We start from the raw sequence: 19,634 nt of genomic DNA, 5'->3' as shown, positions 1-19,634 counted from the left end.
CCATCTTGAATTCTACTAACAGGAAAATGGCTAATTTGTATTCTGTTCACACTGGAAAATTCAGGAGCTGCTATGTAGAATGCGTTAAAGCCATGTCTCCATGCAGAGGGAACTCCGTGAAGTTTCAAATGCATTTGATATAACTTTGAGCCCCTCTAGTCAGGATTTTATTTTACTTTATTTTATTCTAATCTATTCTATTCGATTTTTTGCCACCCTGTGTAAATTCCCAGGCCAGGGACTGAACCTAAGCCACAGGCAGTGATCTGAACTGCTGCAGTGACAATGCTGGACCCTTAACCCCATGTACCGCAAAGGAAGCCCAACAGATTCATATTTTATTTATTTATTTATTTTCTGGGTTTTTTTTGTCTTTTTTTTTTTTTTGCTATTTCTTGGGCAGCTCCCGCAGCATATGCAGGTTCCCAGGCTAGGGGTGGAATCGGAGCTGTAGCCACTGGCCTACGCCAGAGCCACAGCAACGCGGGATCCGAGCCGCGTCTGCAACCTACACCACAGCTCACGGCAACGCCGGATCGTTAACCCACTGAGCAAGGGCCGGGACCGAACCCGCAACCTCACGGTTCCTAGTCGGATTCGTTAACCACTGCGCCACGACGGGAACTCCCAGACTCATGTTTTAAACACGCCTCTTAAATATGAGCAAATGTAGCCAATGTAATGAACCGTCCTTTCCAACAGTTCACCACGGTGCCAGTGCGAATGGAAAAGAAGGGAGGACTGGTTACCAAATTCTTGTTGCCGCTTGAGAATCCATGGAGTTTTGCCAGATCTCCCCATTTTTCAAGTTAGTCTGGGAATCTGGTCATGAATGTTTGCAAATTTTAAGCAATGCCAAATAATGAAAACTCTTCCGCAATTAAAAAAACATCACCACTTGGGAGTTCCCCTTGTGGCTCTGCAGTAATGACCTGAATAGTATCCATGAGGATGCGGGTTCCATCCACGGCCTCCCTCAGTGGGTTAAGCAACCAGCGTTGCCCTAAGCTCTGGGCAGACGTAGCTGGGATACGTTGCTGTAGCTGTGGCTAGGCCCGCAGCTCCCAATGCACCCCTAGCCTAGGAACTTCCATATGCCCCACGTGCGGCCCTAAAAAAAAAAAAAAAACCAAAAACCAAAAAATTACCACTTGGGTCTAAGATAACATCCCTAGAGTCCCAAGCTTGAATTTTGGTTAAAGGAGACCAGAGGTGACTTAACTTCTGATTAATCTCCAACTTGTGGAAACGTGTGGACGGGGAGAGCAGGTGGGCCTTGCTGCCTCCAGCTGCTAGGGGGCAGCAGGCGCACATTGGCAAGCTTACTTCTCAGGGACCCACGGCTTCCTCCGCCCCTTAGCTCAGAAAAGGGTCATTTCCTCCCCAGACTTTTAAGAAGAGTACACAAAAGAGCCTAGCATCCCTTGTCCGGCCCCCTCGCCCGCCCCCGCCCCGGCCCGCCCCGGCCATCCGCCATCACTGCGCCGCTCTCAGCGGCATCCTCCGGATCAGTTTCGCGCCAAATTGTTTGGCAAGCAAAATGGAGCCCGGAAGGAGGCCAGGAGGCCTCCGCAGCCAATCCTCTTCGGCGGCCGGCCCTGGGGGGCGGGACCCGCGGGCGCAGAGCGGTCCAATCGCTGGTCGCGCAGCCCCGGCGAACCAATGAGGGCACAGCAGCCGCGGCGTCCAAACCGCAGCGTCTATTTTTTCCCGCGAAACTCAGCGGAGGACCGTGGGGGCTTGTGAATCTCTGGTTCCGGGAAGCGCGGGAAGGGAGAGGTGAGGCCCGCGGGGCTGGGGAGTGGGTAGTGGGGAGCTGGGCCTACGGGGGCGCAGTAGGGCCGGGCAGGGGTTTTTCCTGGGAGTACTGGGTCAGGGTCCGGGAGAGGAGCCGGCCTCGCTCGGCCCCGCGTTCGGACCTCGCCCGGCCCCGCGTTCGGACCTCGCCCGGCCCCGCGTTCCGAGCCGAGGACCCTGGTGTCGGAGGGCACACCCCTCCTTCCCCACAGCCTCCTCCAGCTTCTTGTGCCTGTTCCAGGTGCAGTCATGTCAGGCTTCGACGACCCCGGCATTTTCTACAGCGACAGCTTCGGCGGGGACAACGCGGCCGATGAGGGGCAGGCCCGCAAGTCGCAGCTGCAGAGGCGCTTCAAGGAGTTCCTGCGGCAGTACCGCGTGGGCACCGACCGCACCGGCTTCACCTTCAAGTACAGGTGCGAGCTGGGGCCGGGCGGGAGGGGGAGATGCGGTCCAGCCGTGCTTTGTCCGCTCCCTGGAACCCGCACCCCGGCGGATGTGGTTTTATGCTTTTCACATCTGACGTTAGCTTTGGAGTGAGTTACCTGGGTCCTTTGGTTCATTTTCCAGGGCTTGTTCTCTTTTATTTCTTACTGTCCTTCCACGGGATGTCCGTCATACCTCGTAAACCAAGTTGTTTGTGGGCGCAAAAGGTGAAGATGGCGGTTGTGATTCACTTCATTCATAGATTCATTCATTCCACTCAATCATCCAAACCCTCATAGGCCCATAAAATGCAGAGGACGTGAGTTTGCAGGTCCTGGCTTGGGTCTGATCCATCATTAGCTGAGTGCCTTCCCAGTGATGGTTTTTCCGGGCCTCAGTTTCTTCATCAGTGAGACGGGCATAGCCACTCCCGCCTCCCCTTATTCACCCACCAGTTGACATTGACCATCTAGACCCTGAGATGTAAAGATCAAACGATTCATACTGCTTACCTTCAAGAAGCTTCTAGGTCATGGGGTGAGGCATAGGGGCCCCAAAATAAATTGCAGGTGGTAATTGCCTCAAAGAAGAAGCCTGCAAGTGGTGTTAGGGGAGGTTGCCAGGGGAGCTGAAGTTTGAGGTGACCTTGCGCTGAGAGAAGGGTGTCAGGTGTGGAAGGCAGTTCAGCTAGGACAGCTGCAGGCAGGGCCTGAGAGCCGTGTGGCCTGTTACAGCCAGGGGCTCTGGGGCCAGGCTGGTGTTGTCCACGGCTCCTCACATAAGGCAGAAGGGATGCTGCCAGAAAGCAGGCTCTCTGTAGGTCATTGGTCCCCAAATGTGACACTGGTCCCATAGGATGCTCTGTAGAGTCTAGTGGTTGCTAAGACATAGTGTCTGTTGCCTTCAAGCTCCAAGTTTGAGCCGTTTGCCTCGTTTGTCTCCAAGAGAAGGTTCAAGGCTCTAAAGAGTCCAGTGAAAGGGCTGGTTTGCAGGGAGGGTCTTTTAGATACCTGTACGCAGAATTCTTTCTGTGAGCATTGAATCCTTCCTCTTGGGCCACGTCCACTGAGCTTTCTTTGGAGGATGCCTCTGTAGGCAGCGGAGGGTTAAGTAGCAGAGCCACCTGGAGCTAGCTGGGTGTTTGGGAAGCGGAGTGGCAGGGCAGTGGTGCGGGCAGACTCAGGGTGTGGGTGCATCCCAGCCAGCGTGGTCTCCTCTGTGCCCTTCCCTGCCCTCCGCCCCAGGGATGAACTCAAGCGGCATTATAACCTGGGGGAGTATTGGATCGAGGTGGAGATGGAGGACCTGGCCAGCTTCGACGAGGACCTGGCCGACTACCTGTACAAGCAGCCAGCTGAGCATTTGCAGCTGGTGAGTGAGGCCCCATCCCTGAAACCCAGGGCTGGCCCCTCTCTCGTCACTCACAGCCTGTCCCCTTCCTCCGCTCTAGCTGGAGGAAGCTGCCAAGGAGGTGGCTGATGAGGTGACCCGGCCCCGGCCCACTGGCGATGAGGTGCTCCAGGACATCCAGGTCATGCTCAAGTCGGATGCCAGCCCGTCCAGCATCCGGAGCCTGAAGGTGGGTCCACTCAGGCCAGTTGCAGGGGGACAGTGGCTGCTGCGTGTCCAGAGGGGCTGCAGAGACAGGCCCAGGTGCCAGCTGTGTGATGCTGAGCAACTCACTTAACTGTGCTGAGCCTGTTTCCGCCTCTGAAAAATTAGCTCACTGGACAAATGTTTGTTGAGGTCCTCCTGTGAGCAGGGCATGAGTTGCGTCCTGGAGAGAAAATGGTGAACTCCACGACTGGCTGTCTCCTGTCCTCACAGTTTCCGTCCACCCAGAGGAGACCGAGTAAACCCAGAAACATTATCCATTTATTTATTTACTTTTTTGTCTTTTCTAAAGCCGTACCCGCGGCATATGGAGGTTCTCAGGCTAGGGGTCTAATTGGAGCTGTAGCCGCAGGCCTACGCCACAGCTCATGGCAACGCTAGATCCTTAACCTTCTGAGTGAGGCCAGGGATCAAACCTACAACCTCATGGATTCTTTAACCACTGAGCCACAACAGGAACTCCAACAGTTACTTTAGATGATCTAAGAGCAATGAGAGCAATCAAGAGCATGCTCAGAAAATGTGGGGGCCCCTCTGGAAAAGACAGAGGAGGCTGCTTTGGGGAGTGGGCGGCTGAGTGGAGACCTGAGGGTGAGAACATTCCTGGGGGGAGAGGGGAGGGGCACAGCTAGTGCAGAGCCTGCGAGACGAGGGGCAGGCTGTGCTCCAGGCCGAGGGAAGGACGGCCCCTGTGGCGAGAGAGTGATGAGGCGGCAGGAGAGCTGGGTGCAGCCAGTCCGCCAGCCAGCCCTGTATCTGTTTTGTTCAACAAGTACTGAAAAGCAAGCAAACAAAGAAACAGAACAGGCAGGAGTCGAAGGCAGGAGAGCTTCCTGAGGAGGGAGTGAGGGCCTGATGGTGGTTCTTTCGTAAGCTTGTCATGAGAAGCCAGTGAAGGAATGTGTGTGGCTGAGCCTGGTGATCTCTGCACTGGGGCCCAGAGAGCGTGCCCTGCTCCGTGTCACTCACCAGAAGGCCATGCCCCGGTCTTCGCTGGAATCCCTGTGGCCTGCAGCTGGGCTGGGGTCCCTGTCAAGCCTTCCTTGGTTAGGACCTCGGCAGGCCTGTGCCAGAAGCAGGGCTGGGCTGTGAGCTCTCGAGGCCTCCGAGCCTGTCGGCTCCACCTCTGTTCCCAGCGCCAGGGGAACCCCCATGAGCTAGTGTGGAGCTAAACGGAGCATCCCACGTTTGCCTGTGTGCAGGTGCATTGGACTTGTTTTGTGGGGCAGCCGTTTGCTCAGAGAAGCAAACCTCAGCCTCACACGGGACAAGCTTCCAATCCTCAGACTCTTTGGAAAACCTGGGGAACGGCCTGCCTCGGTGCCAGGAGTTCTGTAATAGAGGAGGAGTCTTCTAGAAGGATTGCTGGTCAGGGGTAGCAGCCCCTGTCCTTTTCAACCCTGGGGTCTTGGGGGGCTGGGACTCCTGCAGCCTACCGATTGTTTTCCAGAAAACAAGACCTTTGGGGGTGTCAGCAGTTCTGATGTCCCCTGGGCCATGGCAGCCACACGTGTTGCTGGCCTCACCTATGGGGGGCCAGCCTCCTTCCTCCTTTTTCCCCTCCTGCTCCCCTCCCTCTCCCTCACTCCAGAGGGCTCTTCGGCTTGACTCTGTAGCCTACCTGTCTGTCCCAGGAAACTTCCTAGAAAGGGAAAGAAAAGGTGATGAAAGGAAGTTTTCTTGTTTTCTGCTTTTTTGGTATAAAGAAGTTGCACATATAAAAGCAGTGAGAATAGTGCAGTGAATCCTACCTACATCTGCCGAGATTTAGTGGGTGTTCCTATTTTGCCGGTGTTTGCTTTCTTCTTTTTTCTGCTAAAGCATTTTAAGTTAAGTTCCAGGCTTGGCACTTTATCCCTAAATACTTCAGGATACTCTAGAAAAGATGAGATTTGCATGCACGATCTCAGCTGCGCCGGCTCCCCGGAGCCCACCACCCTCCCTGTGGCTCTGTTACAGTCGGACACGATGTCGCACCTGGTGAAGATCCCGGGCATCGTCATCGCCGCCTCCGGGGTCCGCGCCAAGGCCACCCGCATCTCCATCCAGTGCCGCAGCTGCCGAAACACCCTCACCAACATCGCCATGCGCCCCGGCCTGGAGGGCTACGCCCTGCCCAGGAAGTGCAACACGTGAGTGGGCTTTGCGTGGCTCTGGGGGGGGGGGGCGTGGGGGTGACGGGGTGACCGCCGAGTGGAGATGTGAAGTGGGGGACTCGGCCTGCACCACCTGCAGCGGGAGAGCTGGGATGGGGACAGCGGTCCCCTCCAGGGAGCCCACACCACCTGTGCAGGGAGCCGGGTCGGGAGTCCATCTGGAGCCTTCGAAGGCACCCTGGCTTGCAGGGCCGGTCCAGCGCGTGCCCGGCCCCTTCGCCTACCCATGCCTGTGACTGCAGCTGGACTCCCTCCAGAGGCACAGCCTGAAGCCTCTTGGCTCAGAAAACCGAAAATGTTTCTCTCCAGCTCCTTACAGAAAACGATGGCTGACGCCTGATCTTAAGGACCCCACCCTTTCTGGCTGCTAGTCCTCCTCAGCTTCCTGACCTCAGGCCTCAGCCCCACCTTTTTTTTTTTTTGCTTTTTTGGGGGCCACATCCATGGCATACGGAAGTTCCCAGGCTAGGGGTCAAATCGGAGCTGCAGCTGGGGGCCTACACCACAGCCACAGCAACGTGGGACCCGATCCTTAACCGGCAACGCCGGATCCTTAACCCACTGAGTGAGGATGGATACTAGTCGGGTTCAGAACCCTCTGAGCCACAATGGGAACTCCTCAACCCCGATTTTTTCTACAGTCACTCCTTGGGGACCTCGGGCTTTGGATATCGTCCAGGGGCAGAGGACACTGGAACGTGTGTTTCCACTGACCTCCAGACCCAAACCTGGCTGCCTGCCAGACCTCCCTGCGTGGGTGTCTTGACGGGCATCACGGATTCACACATGCCCCGTGTCCCACCCTGCGGGATCCTGTCCCATCTCAGAAGCCCCCCTCCCGCAGTCCCCTACCTGTCCTCACACAGGAAGGCCATCTTCTCAGGTGTTCAGGCCCAGATCCTTGGTCTCATGATGTTTCTTTCCTTTTTGCCTCCAAACAGTCAGCAGGTGCTTCTGGCTCTGCTCTTAAGTTTGTACGTGGAGAATCAGAGGGTTTCTCACCACCTCCTATGCATCTGCTTGCTCCACATGGCTGTCATCCCTCACCTGGCGGTGCAGGAACCTCCTCAACCTCATCCGCCGTGTCTGCCCGCCCTCGTCCCCCAGTCCCTTCTCCCCCCACCCCCACAGCCAGGCGACCCTTCACACTGCCCGGGATTCAGCCATTTCCATCTCGCCCAAAGTCAAGTTCCATCTAGGCCAGCACAGCCCTCCACTGCGTGCTCCCGGCTCCCTGCCGCCTCCTGTCCTCTGCTGCCTCCACCCAGCCTTGCTGTCACCTGCCCATTTTTGGAACACACTCGGCATGCTCCTGTCCCCTGGCCTTTGAACTTGACCTCCCTTCCCTCGAGCTCCACAGTCCGTGCCCTCATTTCTTCCTTCAGCTCTTCTCCTCCAGTGTCGCCTCACAGGGCTGCCTCCCTGCCCCCGACTCAGGCTTGGGGTGCACATCCCCGCACTTGGGCACACTCATCTCCCTGATGGCACCTCTGTCTTTTTCCTGTCTTTTTAGGGCCGTACCCACAACATACGGAATTTCTTAGGTTAGGGGATCAGATCGGAACTACAGCTGCAGGCCACAGCCACGCAGGGTCCAAGCCTCGGCTGTGACCTACACCACAGCTCATGGCAAAGCTGGATCCTTAACCCACTGAGTGAGGCCAGGGATTGAACCTGCGTCCTTATGGATACTAGTCAGATTCATTTTTGCTGTTCCATGGTGGGAACCCCCACCTCTGTCTTATGTTACGTGGTTCTGTGCTGGAGCTCTGCAGCCTCCCCTGCGCCGAACTCGAGCTCTAAAACAGTGGGGACTTTTTGTTCTTGGCTGGGTCCCTGGCACCTCGAACAGCGCCCGGTGCATGGTTGGTGCTTGGCTGGAACGTTGGGAGAATGACTTGGTTATGCAGAGGAGCAGAGACACCTGGAGGCCCAAGCAGGGTCTCCAGGGGCCCAGACCCTCCCTGGGAGGTCCTGGGATTTGAGGGGGGTTTGGAAGGGTCGCTGGCTATCTGGCCCCTCTTCACCTGTGGGGACACCTGAGACTGCTGGGGGTCACTGGGGGTGCGACTTGTCTGTCTCCCAGCAAGTCACTGGACATGCTCGGTTGGGGCGGGAGCAGGTTTCCTCATGCCCGACGTGGGGCATGTCCCGCCTGGCCGCCCGCCTTAGGGCCTTTCTCAGCTTGTCCCAGAGATTCCTAGCTTGCTGCGGGCCAGTCCGGCCACCGACTCCTGCAGTGGACTCCCTGGGCGCGGGGCTCGCGGGCAGCTCTGGTGACCTGTCCTCCCCTCCCTGTCCAGGGATCAGGCCGGGCGCCCCAAGTGCCCGCTGGACCCGTACTTCATCATGCCCGACAAGTGCAAGTGTGTGGACTTCCAGACCCTGAAGTTGCAGGAGCTGCCGGACGCGGTGCCTCACGGCGAGATGCCCAGACACATGCAGCTCTACTGCGACAGGTGAGGTGGCAGCTGCAGGGGCGGGCTGAGTCGGGTGCTGCCTGCGGCCTGCCAAGTGCAGCGGGTAGCAGGGGCAGGGTGGCTGCTCATGGAACACTAGCCCTGTGCCTGCCACTTCCCGAAGTTTCCTCTCGCCTCGTCGCCCCATAATCTGAGGGGCCAGTCAGCCCCTATTTGCAGACGAGGACCTGTAACTGGCTCTGTGGGGGAGGAGCCGGGCTGGGGGCCTGTGTTCTGCCTGGGGAGTCTCTGCAGCCTCCTGAGAGCTGGGGGGCCTGAGGCGGCCCAGCTGGACACCCCGCTGCTGTGGAGCCCTTCCTAGCCTGACACCCGCCCAGACTTCCCGTTAAGATTCTTCCTTGGATTTTGTGGGAGATTGGAAAGGGGGAGAGGGTGCTGGGTGGGCCTGGTCCCCTCGTGGTGACCTGGGAGGAAGGCGTGGGGGTGTTGGCTGGGGCTCTTCACCTGGGCTCGCATACCGCAACGTCGCGTGCAGGTGGCCTGTGCTGCCCGTTTTCTGGAGGAGGGGATCCCTAGGGCTTCCTCAGCCACAGTGGAAGGGGTAGGAGGCCGACTCCTGAGCAAGTTAGAGGAGCTCACGGAGCCTCAGTCTCCTTACCAGGCAACTGGGGACAGTGATAGGCCTTTAACCTCTTGTCAGGCAGCTGATAGATTTAAGTTGGAAAATGTGTCAAGTGTTGAGCGTGATTCATTGGCACAGTTAAGTGTCGGTGTTTATTGGGTTACTTAAGTGGTCGGTGACCAGGTTATTCAAAGATGAAGAAGCGAGGTCAGGAGGAGAGGAGTCGTAGTACGTTGACAACAGCCATGACCACGGGTCCTTCAGGAGATGTGACTCTGGTGTTGAAGCACTTTTGGTCCTGTCACTTCACTTGATCCCACAAGAGCCTAGCAGGTCCGGGTACACCCCCCCACCCCAAGCTCAGACAGGGGCCATGACTTCTTTGAGGTCACACGGCTTCTATGTGGCAGAGGACAGATAAACGCCCCAGTGTCCTCTCCACGCTGCACTGACTGAGGGGCTCAGAGGCTTCTTTGCTTCAATATCTTGTTTTTAAAAGAAGAGGTAAAAGTCCAGAGGCAAAATGGCTGAGCCCATGGAGCCACGTAGAGGCAGAGGTGGGGAGCGGCACTTGCAGGGGGGCTGGGAGGGCGGGAGGAGGAAGGCTGCCTCCAGGGGGCCGGGCAGACCAGATGGAGATGCGGCGCCCGGGGGACAGGGGTGGACCCTCCAACTCCATCCAGCGCAACAAAGGAGCTCCTGAAGGCCGCCAAATGGTCAGGCTGCCACCATGACCAGAGATTGTCCCCTTCCTGGAAGCTGGGCTGTCCGGGCGAGGGGGCTGGGTTGGGGTGAGAGGGGTAGGGTCCTGGAGGCTCAGGGCCAGGAGCCAGCTCAGGTCGTGAGGCTTCTGGTCGAGATGCTAAGGTGGACAGCAGGTGCAACGGGGCAGGTGGAGCTGGGACTCCCTGTCCCCACCTGGCTCTCACCTCCTCCCTCCTCCCTCCCCATCCTCCTCAGGTACCTGTGTGACAAGGTCGTCCCTGGAAACAGGGTCACCATCATGGGCATCTACTCCATCAAGAAGTTTGGCCTGACCTCCAACAGGGGCCGCGACAGGGTGGGCGTGGGCATCCGGAGCGCCTACATCCGGGTCCTGGGCATCCAGGTGGACACGGATGGCTCTGGTGAGTGGGCTTCACCCTGGGCCGAGCCCCTGTCTTCCCTCCCCTGGGTTATTGGTGGGCTTCCTCCTGGTCCCCTGTCTCGACCCTTAGCCCCACACTCTCCCCCCCTGCGGCAGCCGGGGTGAGCCATGCTGTCATAACCAGACACCACATCAGCCCCCCAGCACCCCCAAGATGGAAGGTGTCTCTGTGGTCCCTCTAACTCCTCAGACGCCCCCCGCCCCCGGCCCCCACACTCCTCTTCCTCTCTCTCCCTAGACCCTGGACACAGGCCCAGCCTTGAGGGGGAGAACGGGGGTCACTGTCTCAGGCTGACACTTGTTGTCTGGCCCCGCCCTCCGGGAGGCCCTGCCCTCCGGGAGGCCCTGGCCAGGGTGGTGGCAAGTTCTCCTCCCGGCGCTCACCATCCTCCGTCTGCCCGCCAGGCCGCAGCTTTGCCGGGGCCGTGACCCCGCAGGAGGAGGAGGAGTTCCGGCGCCTGGCCGCCCTCCCCAACGTCTACGAGGTCGTCTCCAAGAGCATCGCCCCCTCCATCTTCGGGGGCACGGACATGAAGAAGGCCATCGCCTGCCTGCTCTTCGGGGGTTCCCGAAAGAGGTGGGGGTCCAGGCGCCCCCAGGTCTGGTGGAGGGGCGGGTGACGTGCCCCCTGGAGGACAGCTGCCAGGTGGTCAGGACTCGAATCTGCTTTCTGGTTGCCCACGGCCCTCAGCCCCAGGCCCTGCAGGAATGAGATGGGTGAAAACTAGCCCTCAGAGGACACCGTGTGTCCTTTGGAAACTCTGGAGGAGGCAGAGAGAGTAGTACTGTCGCCAGCAGCTGCCGGCTGCTGAGTGATTTGCGCATACCGGGCGTTCTGCGTTTGCAGCCGGGTCTGTCCCCAGGTTAGCCCTGTGAGGAAGCCGTGATCCAGCCTGTTTCATAAACAAGGAAATCGAGGCACCGAGGGCTAAAGGGCCATGAGCCTGCCCTTGTGTCCACACCACTGTATCAGGCACGACCCCCAGGCTCCCTCTCTCTCCTCCTTTCCCGCCGAGAGGGGTGGCTGTCAGGTGTCGAATGTGCCCCAGTCCAGCTCTAAGTGCCGTTTCCTTGGACCCCCGCCCAGGGAGGCAGGTCACCACAGGCAAGTGTGGGGGACACGGCTGGCTGTGAACTGGCCTTGAATGTGGCTCTCAGGCCAAAACCCTGCCTCCCTGACAGGTCTGGGTGGAGGGGTGGGGGATGAGGGTGGGTACTGACTGCCAGCTGCCGCTGTGACCAGCCTGGATCCCAGCCCTTGGATTCCCACCTTGCTTACACGGCCCCGCCCCCCACCGGCCTGTCCTCCCCCAGGCTCCCCGACGGCCTCACTCGCCGAGGAGACATCAACCTGCTGATGCTGGGGGACCCGGGGACGGCCAAGTCCCAGTTGCTGAAGTTTGTGGAGAAGTGCTCTCCCATCGGGGTGAGTGTCCAGGACCACCTGTGTCCGCCTCGGCTGCCCTGCAGGGAGGAAGGCTGTGGGCAGGGCCGCAGGGGACGGAGGAGGAAGGGGACCGGCCGAGTGCCGAGGTGTGGCTGGAGCTCTGGCCTGGAAGGGGTTTGCGTCACAGCCTGGCCGGTGGTGGGCTGTGGGCCTGGAGCAAGTCGCCTAATCTCTCTGAGCCTCGGTTTGTCTGTCCGTGAAGTCTTTCTTATTTTTTTTTAATTAAAAAAATTTTATTATTTTTTTTTTTTTTGCTTTTTAGGGCTGCACTTGCAGCATGTGGAAGTTCTCAGGCTAGGGGGAAAATCAGAGCTGCAGCTGCCAGCCTACGCCACAGCCAGAGCAACATGGGATCCAAATGAGCGAGGTCAGGAATTGAGTCCGCGTCCTCATGGATACTAGTCAGGCTCATTACCGCTGAGCCACAACGGGAACTCCCATCCGCTAAATCTTATCGTCGGTAGCAGTCGTGGGCGAGATCAAGGTGTAGGTGCTGCTCACAGTGCTTTTGTGTGCTTACTCGCTGCCTGCTCGTCTCAGCTCGGTGGTGGGTCCTGTTAGGCTGTTTTATGGATGAGGAACAGGTACAGAAGGCGCAGTATCTTGCCCAGGGTCCCACCGCTTGTAGGTGCCAGTGAGGGGCTTTGAACCCATGTCCAGCAAGCCAGGTGCCCTGTGTGGTGGCGAGCGGGTCTGGGGGGTCAGAGCAGGGCGCAGGCAACCCCGTGGTCCGCAGGGTAAGGCTGTGTGGGGGAGGCGTGGTCTCTGGTCAGACGCGAGGGGGGCCGAGCCGGGGCCCCTGCTGCCCGGGGGAGACACGTGGACCATGGGTGTGAACAGAAGTCGCGGCTGTGCATTTCCTCCTAAAAGGAGCTGGTGAGATCTTAGTAACCCGTCTAACCCGCTGTGGGAGGAATGTCCTTTCCACCTGTGGCTTCATATGAGAGAGCACGAAGGAGGTGCTTTGCACTCTGGCACAAGGCTGGAGACCCTGTGGGTTTTATACACCTCAGCACCTCTCGCGTTGGCTCTGCCACAGTTCAAGGGCTCCGTGGCAGCAGGTGGCTTACAGGTCCATACACAGGTGGCAAGGGACCTGGGCTGAGGGAAGCCTTTCCTGGGGGTCAGGAGTCCACACCAGCCCTGAGGCCCCCTGGAAGCGTGTCCCCTCTGGGCCCCCGTTTGCTCCTGTGAGTCCTGCCCTGGGGCTCAGGTGAGGGGTGGCTGTGAACACCCCTCAAGGGAGACCCTCCAGGCCAGGCTGGGGCTGGGGCGGCTTCCCCAGCAGCGGAGGCACTCGGAGATCTGTTTGCTCTGCAGCCAGCCGTGGTCTGTGACCTTGGGTGAGCCCCAGCTCCCGGGGCCCCTGGACTTAGTGATGCAGCGGAGGCTGGAGCTGGGTGGGGCCCTGACCCTCCTGTCCCCCTCCCCAGGTGTACACGTCTGGGAAGGGCAGCAGCGCGGCTGGCCTGACTGCCTCGGTGATGAGGGACCCCTCGTCCCGGAACTTCATCATGGAGGGCGGGGCCATGGTCCTGGCCGATGGCGGTGTCGTCTGTATCGATGAGTTTGACAAGGTGAGCCCGGCACGGTGAGGCGGTGGCACCTTTGTGGGCTAGGCATGCGGCCTTCTGGGCTTGGACAGCGGGAGCCACCTTTGACTTGCAGACTTGTATTCCGGCCTCAGCCCCGTCACGACAGGGAAGTAGCTGAACCTTTCTGAGCCCCAGTTTCTGCACCTGGAGAACAGGGGGCGGAGAGCCGAGCCCACACAGCTGTCCCGGGTCTCGAGGCGCCCCAGATCATGCCAGTGGCCTGGCACAAGGCTCAGGCTTCGGGAGGGGTGGCTGCTGTATGTTTCCCTGCAGCCACTGCTCTCCGACCCCTCGCCTGAGCCTGGTGGGCGCTTCTCTCCCCTCGTAGATGCGTGAAGACGACCGTGTGGCGATCCACGAGGCCATGGAGCAGCAGACCATCTCCATTGCCAAGGTGAGCGCCCTCCCTGGGAGCCCAGCCCCGCCGGGGGTGCCGGGGGCGCTGGGCTCCGGCTCTGTCCTCGGGCTGCCCTGTACCTGGCCCAGCCTGGTGGCCCTGGAATCGTGGGGTGGGGCGGGGTGGGGCGCACACCCGAGCCGGCCGCGACCCTGCGTTCTCAGCCCTCTGTCCCCTGCCGCCCCCGCTCTTCCCGCCCAGGCCGGCATCACCACCACCCTCAACTCGCGCTGCTCCGTCCTGGCCGCCGCCAACTCGGTGTTCGGCCGCTGGGATGAGACGAAGGGGGAGGACAACATCGACTTCATGCCCACCATCCTGTCGCGCTTCGACATGATCTTCATCGTCAAGGACGAGCACAACGCGGAGAGGGACGTGGTGCGTTGGGGCCCCGGCCCCTGCCAGGCCCACGGTGCCGGGCGGGGCGGCAGGCAGACAACAGCCCGGCCCGACGTCCTGGCTACCGAGGAGGCAGGATCGGGGGTCTGGGAGCACCGAACTAGGGGGCCCGAGTCCTGCTCTCCAGTGCACGATGTGCTGTGTGATTTGGGCTCAGTCATTCTCTGGGCGTCGGTCCCTTATGTGTGAAATGGTTGCAGGTGCTAGAAGCCCAGTTCTGGTTGGTCAGTTCCTGAGAGGAACTCAAGGGCTTATATGTTGTGGACAAGCCTGCAGGTGCGAGGCCCAGTGCGGTCCTGGCTCGGGGTTGTCAGGGAGCCTCTGCCTCTGCCACTCGGCTTGGACTTCCTGGTAGAGCCTTGTTTGCAGGCAGCCTTGCCCCTTGTGGGGACAGAGAGGGCCTGGTGTCTCCGGGATGTTGTCTTAGCAGCTGACAGCCCCCAAGGAAGGAGGGGCCTCCCCCTTTCCTCCCCTGTTCTGGCCCCAGCAGCGCTTCCCTCCCTGCCCGCTCCGCCTCTGGGTCGGGACCTGGCGCAGGAAGGCCCACGGGCTGATCAGGGTCCCTTCCCCCTCCCAGATGCTGGCCAAGCACGTCATCACTCTGCACGTGAGTGCGCTGACGCAGGCCCAGGCCGTGGAGGGCGAGATCGACCTGGCCAAGCTGAAGAAGTTCATCGCCTACTGCCGCGCGTGAGTCCGGGCCCCAGGCCCCGGGGGCGGGCTGGCCGGGCTCCCCTGGGGTGGGAGAGAGCTCCCCTCAGGAGGCCTGAGACGAAGCCCTCAGGGGTTTAGCTCTGCGCCTTCCCGACCCGGCACAGTCACTCTTTGGCTCGGCCTCAGGTTCCCCGTCTCCGTAACGAGGGTGGAGGATTTAGACGGTCTTGACTCTGACGTCCAGGGAGGCGTTGTGGACTCTGGGTCACGCCTGCTCCCACTGTGACCTTGAGCAAGTCGGTTGACCTCTGAGCTTTCCCAGGTTGTTGTGTCTGGGGTTTTGTAAAGATTGCACAAGACGATGAGTAAGTGCTTGGCACCGCCCGGCACCATGTAAACACTCAGTAAGTGGCAGCTGCAATCTTAATTACTGTTATTCTCACAGATTGCCCATTATCATGTCATACATGGAGTACTCTGTGCCAGATGTTAGTCTGAGTATTTTACATGTAAGTGAGTTTTACCCCTCCCCCAGAACCTAGGTTGTGTATTATTCCGTTTTACAGATGGGGAAGCTCAGGCAAAGCGAGTTTAAATAACTTGTCTAAGGTCACAGGCAGGAGGTGGAGCCGGGACTTGAAACCAGGTACCTGGCCGCAGAGGGCCGCACCCGTGGCATATGAAAGTTCCCAGGTTAAAGGTCAAATCAGAGCTGCCCACGCCACAGCTGCAGCAGCGCCAGATCCAAGCAGTGCCTATGACCTACACTGTAGCTCATGGCAACGCTGGATTCTTAACCCAATGAGTGAGGCCAAGGATAGATCCCTGATCCTCATGGATACTAGTCGGGTTCATGACCGTTGAGCCACAGTGGGAACTCCCAGAGGCTGCGCTTTTAGCTGCTGTATCAAGATTCTGGACACACACCGCCACTGCTCTTACTGGAGCTAAGACCCAAGTGTAGAGGGATTTGAGTGCCTTTCTGATGGGAGGTGAAGCACTGCGTTCGGGTGGGTCCCTACATCACCCGGGTGATGGGTGGTCGGGTGCCCAGCGGTCCCTGGGTCTGCGTCGTCACGGTTCTGAGCTCTCCGTGGCCCCATCTTGCAGGAAGTGTGGCCCCCGGCTGTCGGCCGAGGCCGCAGAGAAGCTCAAGAACCGGTACATCATCATGCGGAGCGGGGCCCGTCAACACGAGAGGGACAGCGACCGCCGCTCCAGCATCCCCATCACCGTGCGGTGAGCGGTGGCTGGGCCAGGGCTGGGCTGGGCGGATGGCCTCAATGTACAAGGCACGGTGTACCCAGCAAGTCTGGGTTAGGGTTAGGGTTAAGAGGCAGTGGTCAGGGCTGCCGGGCAGGGAGCGCTCCTTTGGGGGTGAAAACAGTGGCCTCCCTGATTTGTTTAAAGTAAGGGGAGTCTGGAGCCCTCTCTTCTGAATTCCATCTAGCACTCCCCATTGCAGGGGAGCCTGGGGGTGATGGAGGGTCCAGGCCTGGGGTCAGGAGACCTGTGCCTAGCCTCCAGCCCACCCACTGTGTGCCTGCAGGGAAATTGCTTTCCTTGTTTGGAGCTCAGCTTTCTTAGCTCTTAACCCTCCTCACTCACACAGAGTATAGCGATTAAGAGCTTGGACCTACCTGGTTTGAATCCTGCCTCCGGCACTGATTAGTTAGAAGTGGATGGGGCTGTATGTAAGGGAAAATCTAAAGTAGCTTGAGTTGGAAGTTTATTTCCCTCTCCTATAAAGACGTTTGAGGGCATGTAAGCCAGCACTGTATAATGACTCCTTAGTCCTCAGCAACTTGGGCACCTTCAGGTTCCCTTTATCCTCACTGTCCAAGATGCAACTCCAGCCATCACCTCCAAATTCCAGGTGGCAGGAGAGGAAGGAAAAGAAGGGCCCATCTTTTAAGGCCACTTCCTAAAGTTCCTATAAAGTGTTTGGACTTACAACTCGCTGGCCACATCTTAGTCACCCAGAGCACCTAGGTGCAAGAGAGGCTGGGGAATGTCTTTTGGCCGGGTGCCATGTACTGGAATAGAAATGAGTTTCCTCACTAAGGAAGATGGATCGCAGGGACAGCCAGCACTCTCCCCTGTAGCCTTACTACCCTGGGCAGGTACCTCCCTGAGGTTGGGGTGGGACGGGGGAGGGAGGATGGGCTGAGCTCACCCCGGCGGCCCGTTGCTCCCACACAGGCAGCTGGAGGCCATCGTGCGCATCGCCGAGGCCCTCAGCAAGATGAAGCTGCAGCCCTTCGCCACGGAGGCGGACGTGGAGGAGGCCCTGAGGCTCTTCCAAGTGTCCACGCTGGACGCCGCCTTGTCGGGCACCCTGTCAGGTGAGCAGGAGGCACCGGCTTGAAGTGGTCTCTGGGCTCCGTGGGCGGGACACATGCCGGAGGCCCGCAGTGCTTGGGCTGTTTCTCTGCATTTGCTGCCGTGTCTGCTTCCTCTGTGCGGAGGGAAGAGCTCCAGCAGGAGGTGCATTGGCGAGGAGGGATGGGGGTGCCCTCAGGTGGTCGGGGGTGGCCTCCCTGAGGAGGTGACAGGGAGCAGGGACTGGCGTGAGTGAGGACATGAGGCTCCCTGGAGGGTGGGTGTGGCCACTCCAGCCAGAGGAAAGGCCGAGTGGCCCAAGAACAGCAGGCTTGGCATGTTCAAGGGCCCGTATGGCTGGAGCCGGGGGGGTAGGTGGGGTCTGATCACCTTGCTCTCCCCTTGGTGAAGATGACTCAGTCTCTGCCCAGGCGAGGCTTCCTGTGTGAGGCATTTGCTGATGTGATGCTGTGATGCTCTCTGGGATGCTGAGGGCACAGAGGGCAGGTGTGTTTTGGGGCAGTGAAATTGGAGTTGGGCTTTGCAGGCTGTGTAGGAGTTTGCCATATGGACTTATTTCAACTCGGAGTGGCAAAGTCCCTCTCAATGGCTTCCCTCCCATGGCGCTACCCACTCCATAGCTGGGAGCTGAAACACCATGGTCTCTGCAGGCGTCGGGCAGCAGGGGTGACCACCTGGCAGCAGTAGATGGAAATCACGAGCCTCCTGCTCGCCGCCGCTGCTCCAGGCGCCTCACAGATGGGGTCTCGGGGGCAGCCTGCTCACTCCTGGGTTACTGCTGGGTCCCCTCCAGACTCCAGGAATCTTGCGGCTGCCCAGCCCTCCTCAGAGCCCTCTAGTGGCTGCTCCGCTCACCACAGTCAAGGGAGCACCTGTACCCCGGAGGGAGGGAGGTGGGCATATTTCCTTGGCACCTGCCGCTCCCTCTGCCTGCGGTGTCCTTCCGCCCTTGCTGCCTCACCCCTGACTCCAGGTCCCTGTCATCCTCTCCTCTGTGGGGCCCTGATCGTCCCCCAACACGCTCTTCCTCTTCCTCTCATTTTCTCTTCGGGGCCTGGCTTACTCTTCTTGGGTTCGAGGCCTCCGTCTCTCCAAGCCTCCTGCCACACCGCTGAGGCAAACTGAGGTCCCCGTCCCCCTCCTCCTGCCCATAGGGGTGGAGGGCTTCACCAGCCAGGAGGACCAGGAGTTGCTGAGCCGCATTGAGAAGCAGCTCAAGCGCCGCTTTGCCATCGGCTCCCAGGTGTCGGAGCACAGCATCATCCAGGACTTCACCAAGCAGGTGGGCCTGCCCTAGGGCCTGGTGGGGGGTGGGCGTGGGGCCCTGTGGGCTCCCCGGGGCCTGGTTCCCACCTACCCAGCCCCAGATCCTGTTGCTCAGCAGCTGGGATGGGGAAGGGGCAGCTCTTCCTCCCCTCTTGACCCTATGGCATTAGGGGGAGGGGGCAGGCCTTTGTGGGGTGCGGAGAGGCGCAGAGCCAAAGGGTGAGCCATCCAGCTCCCTGGGGACGTGCTCTTGACCCGATTGAGAGGGGCCGGGCCTTCCAGAAGCTAAGGGGAAGTTGTCTTTGAAATCAGGAGCTACCCCAGTTTCTGGCCTTTAGCTCTCTCTCCTGTACATTATCTCCTGATCCTTAGAGCGGTTTTCTGCAATAGGGGGTATCACATCCACTCTCGAGGTGAGCAGACCGAGACTTTGAGAAGTTTAGGGATGTCAGGAGCTTGGACAGATGGCCTGGAGTCAGATGGGCTCAACTGAATCTCAGCTCTACTGCGTAGTTGCTGTGCGGCTTGGAGCGAGTGACTTTAGCCTCTCCCCGCCTGTGACGTGGGGATGATCACAGCATCAGCTGCACTGGGCTGTTGGGGGGATGGGATGGGTTAAAGTGTGCGAAGACTTAGAACGGGGCCTGGCACGTAGGGGGCGCTCAGGACGAGTGAGCCCTTCTTAGGATCCAGGGGTGGGCTGTGAAGGCTGGAGGGTTCCCTGTGAGCAGGGGTGTTTGGGACCCCCTCGGAGACACACCCCTGCATCCCACCCTGTGTCCTGCAGAAGTACCCGGAGCACGCCATCCACAGGGTTCTGCAGCTCATGCTGCGGCGGGGCGAGCTCCAGCATCGCATGCAGCGCAAGGTCCTCTACCGCCTCAAGTGAGCTGCACCACCCGCCGCAGGAAGCCACCACTACCACCTCGAACCCTGTCCTGCACACTCTCGCTGCTAGGTACCTCCCTCGGCTGCTGGTCCAAGAAACGTGCTTTTGAAGTCACTGAAGTAATAAAGCCATGATGTGTTTGGATGTCCGTGGGCTTTGGCACAGGGTGGCCTGTCACCCCTATCTGACCCTCACGGCTGGGCGGGTCTTGGCAAAGACAGGCTTTGTAGCCTGCAGGCCTGGGTTTGTGACCCGCCTCTGCTGCTTGGGCTGCTGGGCGAGGCGCTCACCTTTGTGCTCAGGTTCTGCAGCGGCGGTGGGGTCCAGCCTGCTTCTCGCTGACGCTGGGGAGAATTTGAGTTCCCCAAGGTCTGGCGTGCACAGAGTGTCAGTTCTCACCTCTGCTCTTCTCCGGCCACTTCGTGTGCTGGCAAGAATCATGGTTTGCATCAGACTGGCTGG

The 19,634-nt window shown here is 59.5% G+C and overlaps 1 protein-coding gene across 1 annotated transcript; it reads left to right on the top strand.

The window, feature by feature from the left end:
* The first annotated feature begins 1,428 nt into the window (after positions 1 to 1,428).
* On the top strand, positions 1,429 to 19,316 carry MCM5 (minichromosome maintenance complex component 5). Its single transcript, XM_047786428.1, has 17 exons — positions 1,429 to 1,779; positions 2,039 to 2,213; positions 3,468 to 3,594; positions 3,674 to 3,802; positions 5,797 to 5,969; positions 8,297 to 8,452; positions 9,996 to 10,162; positions 10,588 to 10,759; positions 11,497 to 11,608; positions 13,063 to 13,206; positions 13,553 to 13,618; positions 13,823 to 13,999; positions 14,598 to 14,710; positions 15,785 to 15,913; positions 16,877 to 17,019; positions 18,172 to 18,299; positions 19,071 to 19,316. The coding sequence occupies exons 2-17, from the start codon at positions 2,047 to 2,049 to the stop codon at positions 19,170 to 19,172; spliced, it is 2,205 nt and encodes a 734-aa protein (XP_047642384.1). The 5' UTR covers positions 1,429 to 1,779; positions 2,039 to 2,046; the 3' UTR covers positions 19,173 to 19,316.
* Positions 19,317 to 19,634: the final 318 nt, after the last annotated feature.

This window comes from Phacochoerus africanus, chromosome 7, assembly GCF_016906955.1.
Source record: "Phacochoerus africanus isolate WHEZ1 chromosome 7, ROS_Pafr_v1, whole genome shotgun sequence".
NCBI lineage: Eukaryota > Metazoa > Chordata > Mammalia > Artiodactyla > Suidae > Phacochoerus > Phacochoerus africanus.
Note: the sequence above shows the minus strand (reverse complement) of the source record. Positions and strands in the feature narration are given on the sequence as shown.

Excerpts from the sequence above, each read along its gene's own strand:
- MCM5 (XM_047786428.1), top strand. The coding sequence starts at position 2,047 with ATGTCAGGCTTCGACGACCCCGGCATTTTCTACAGCGACAGCTTCGGC. Across the intron at positions 11,609-13,062 it reads AGAAGTGCTCTCCCATCGGG|GTGTACACGTCTGGGAAGGG; the intron begins GTGAGTGTCCAG and ends CCCCCTCCCCAG. Across the intron at positions 13,619-13,822 it reads AGACCATCTCCATTGCCAAG|GCCGGCATCACCACCACCCT; the intron begins GTGAGCGCCCTC and ends CTTCCCGCCCAG.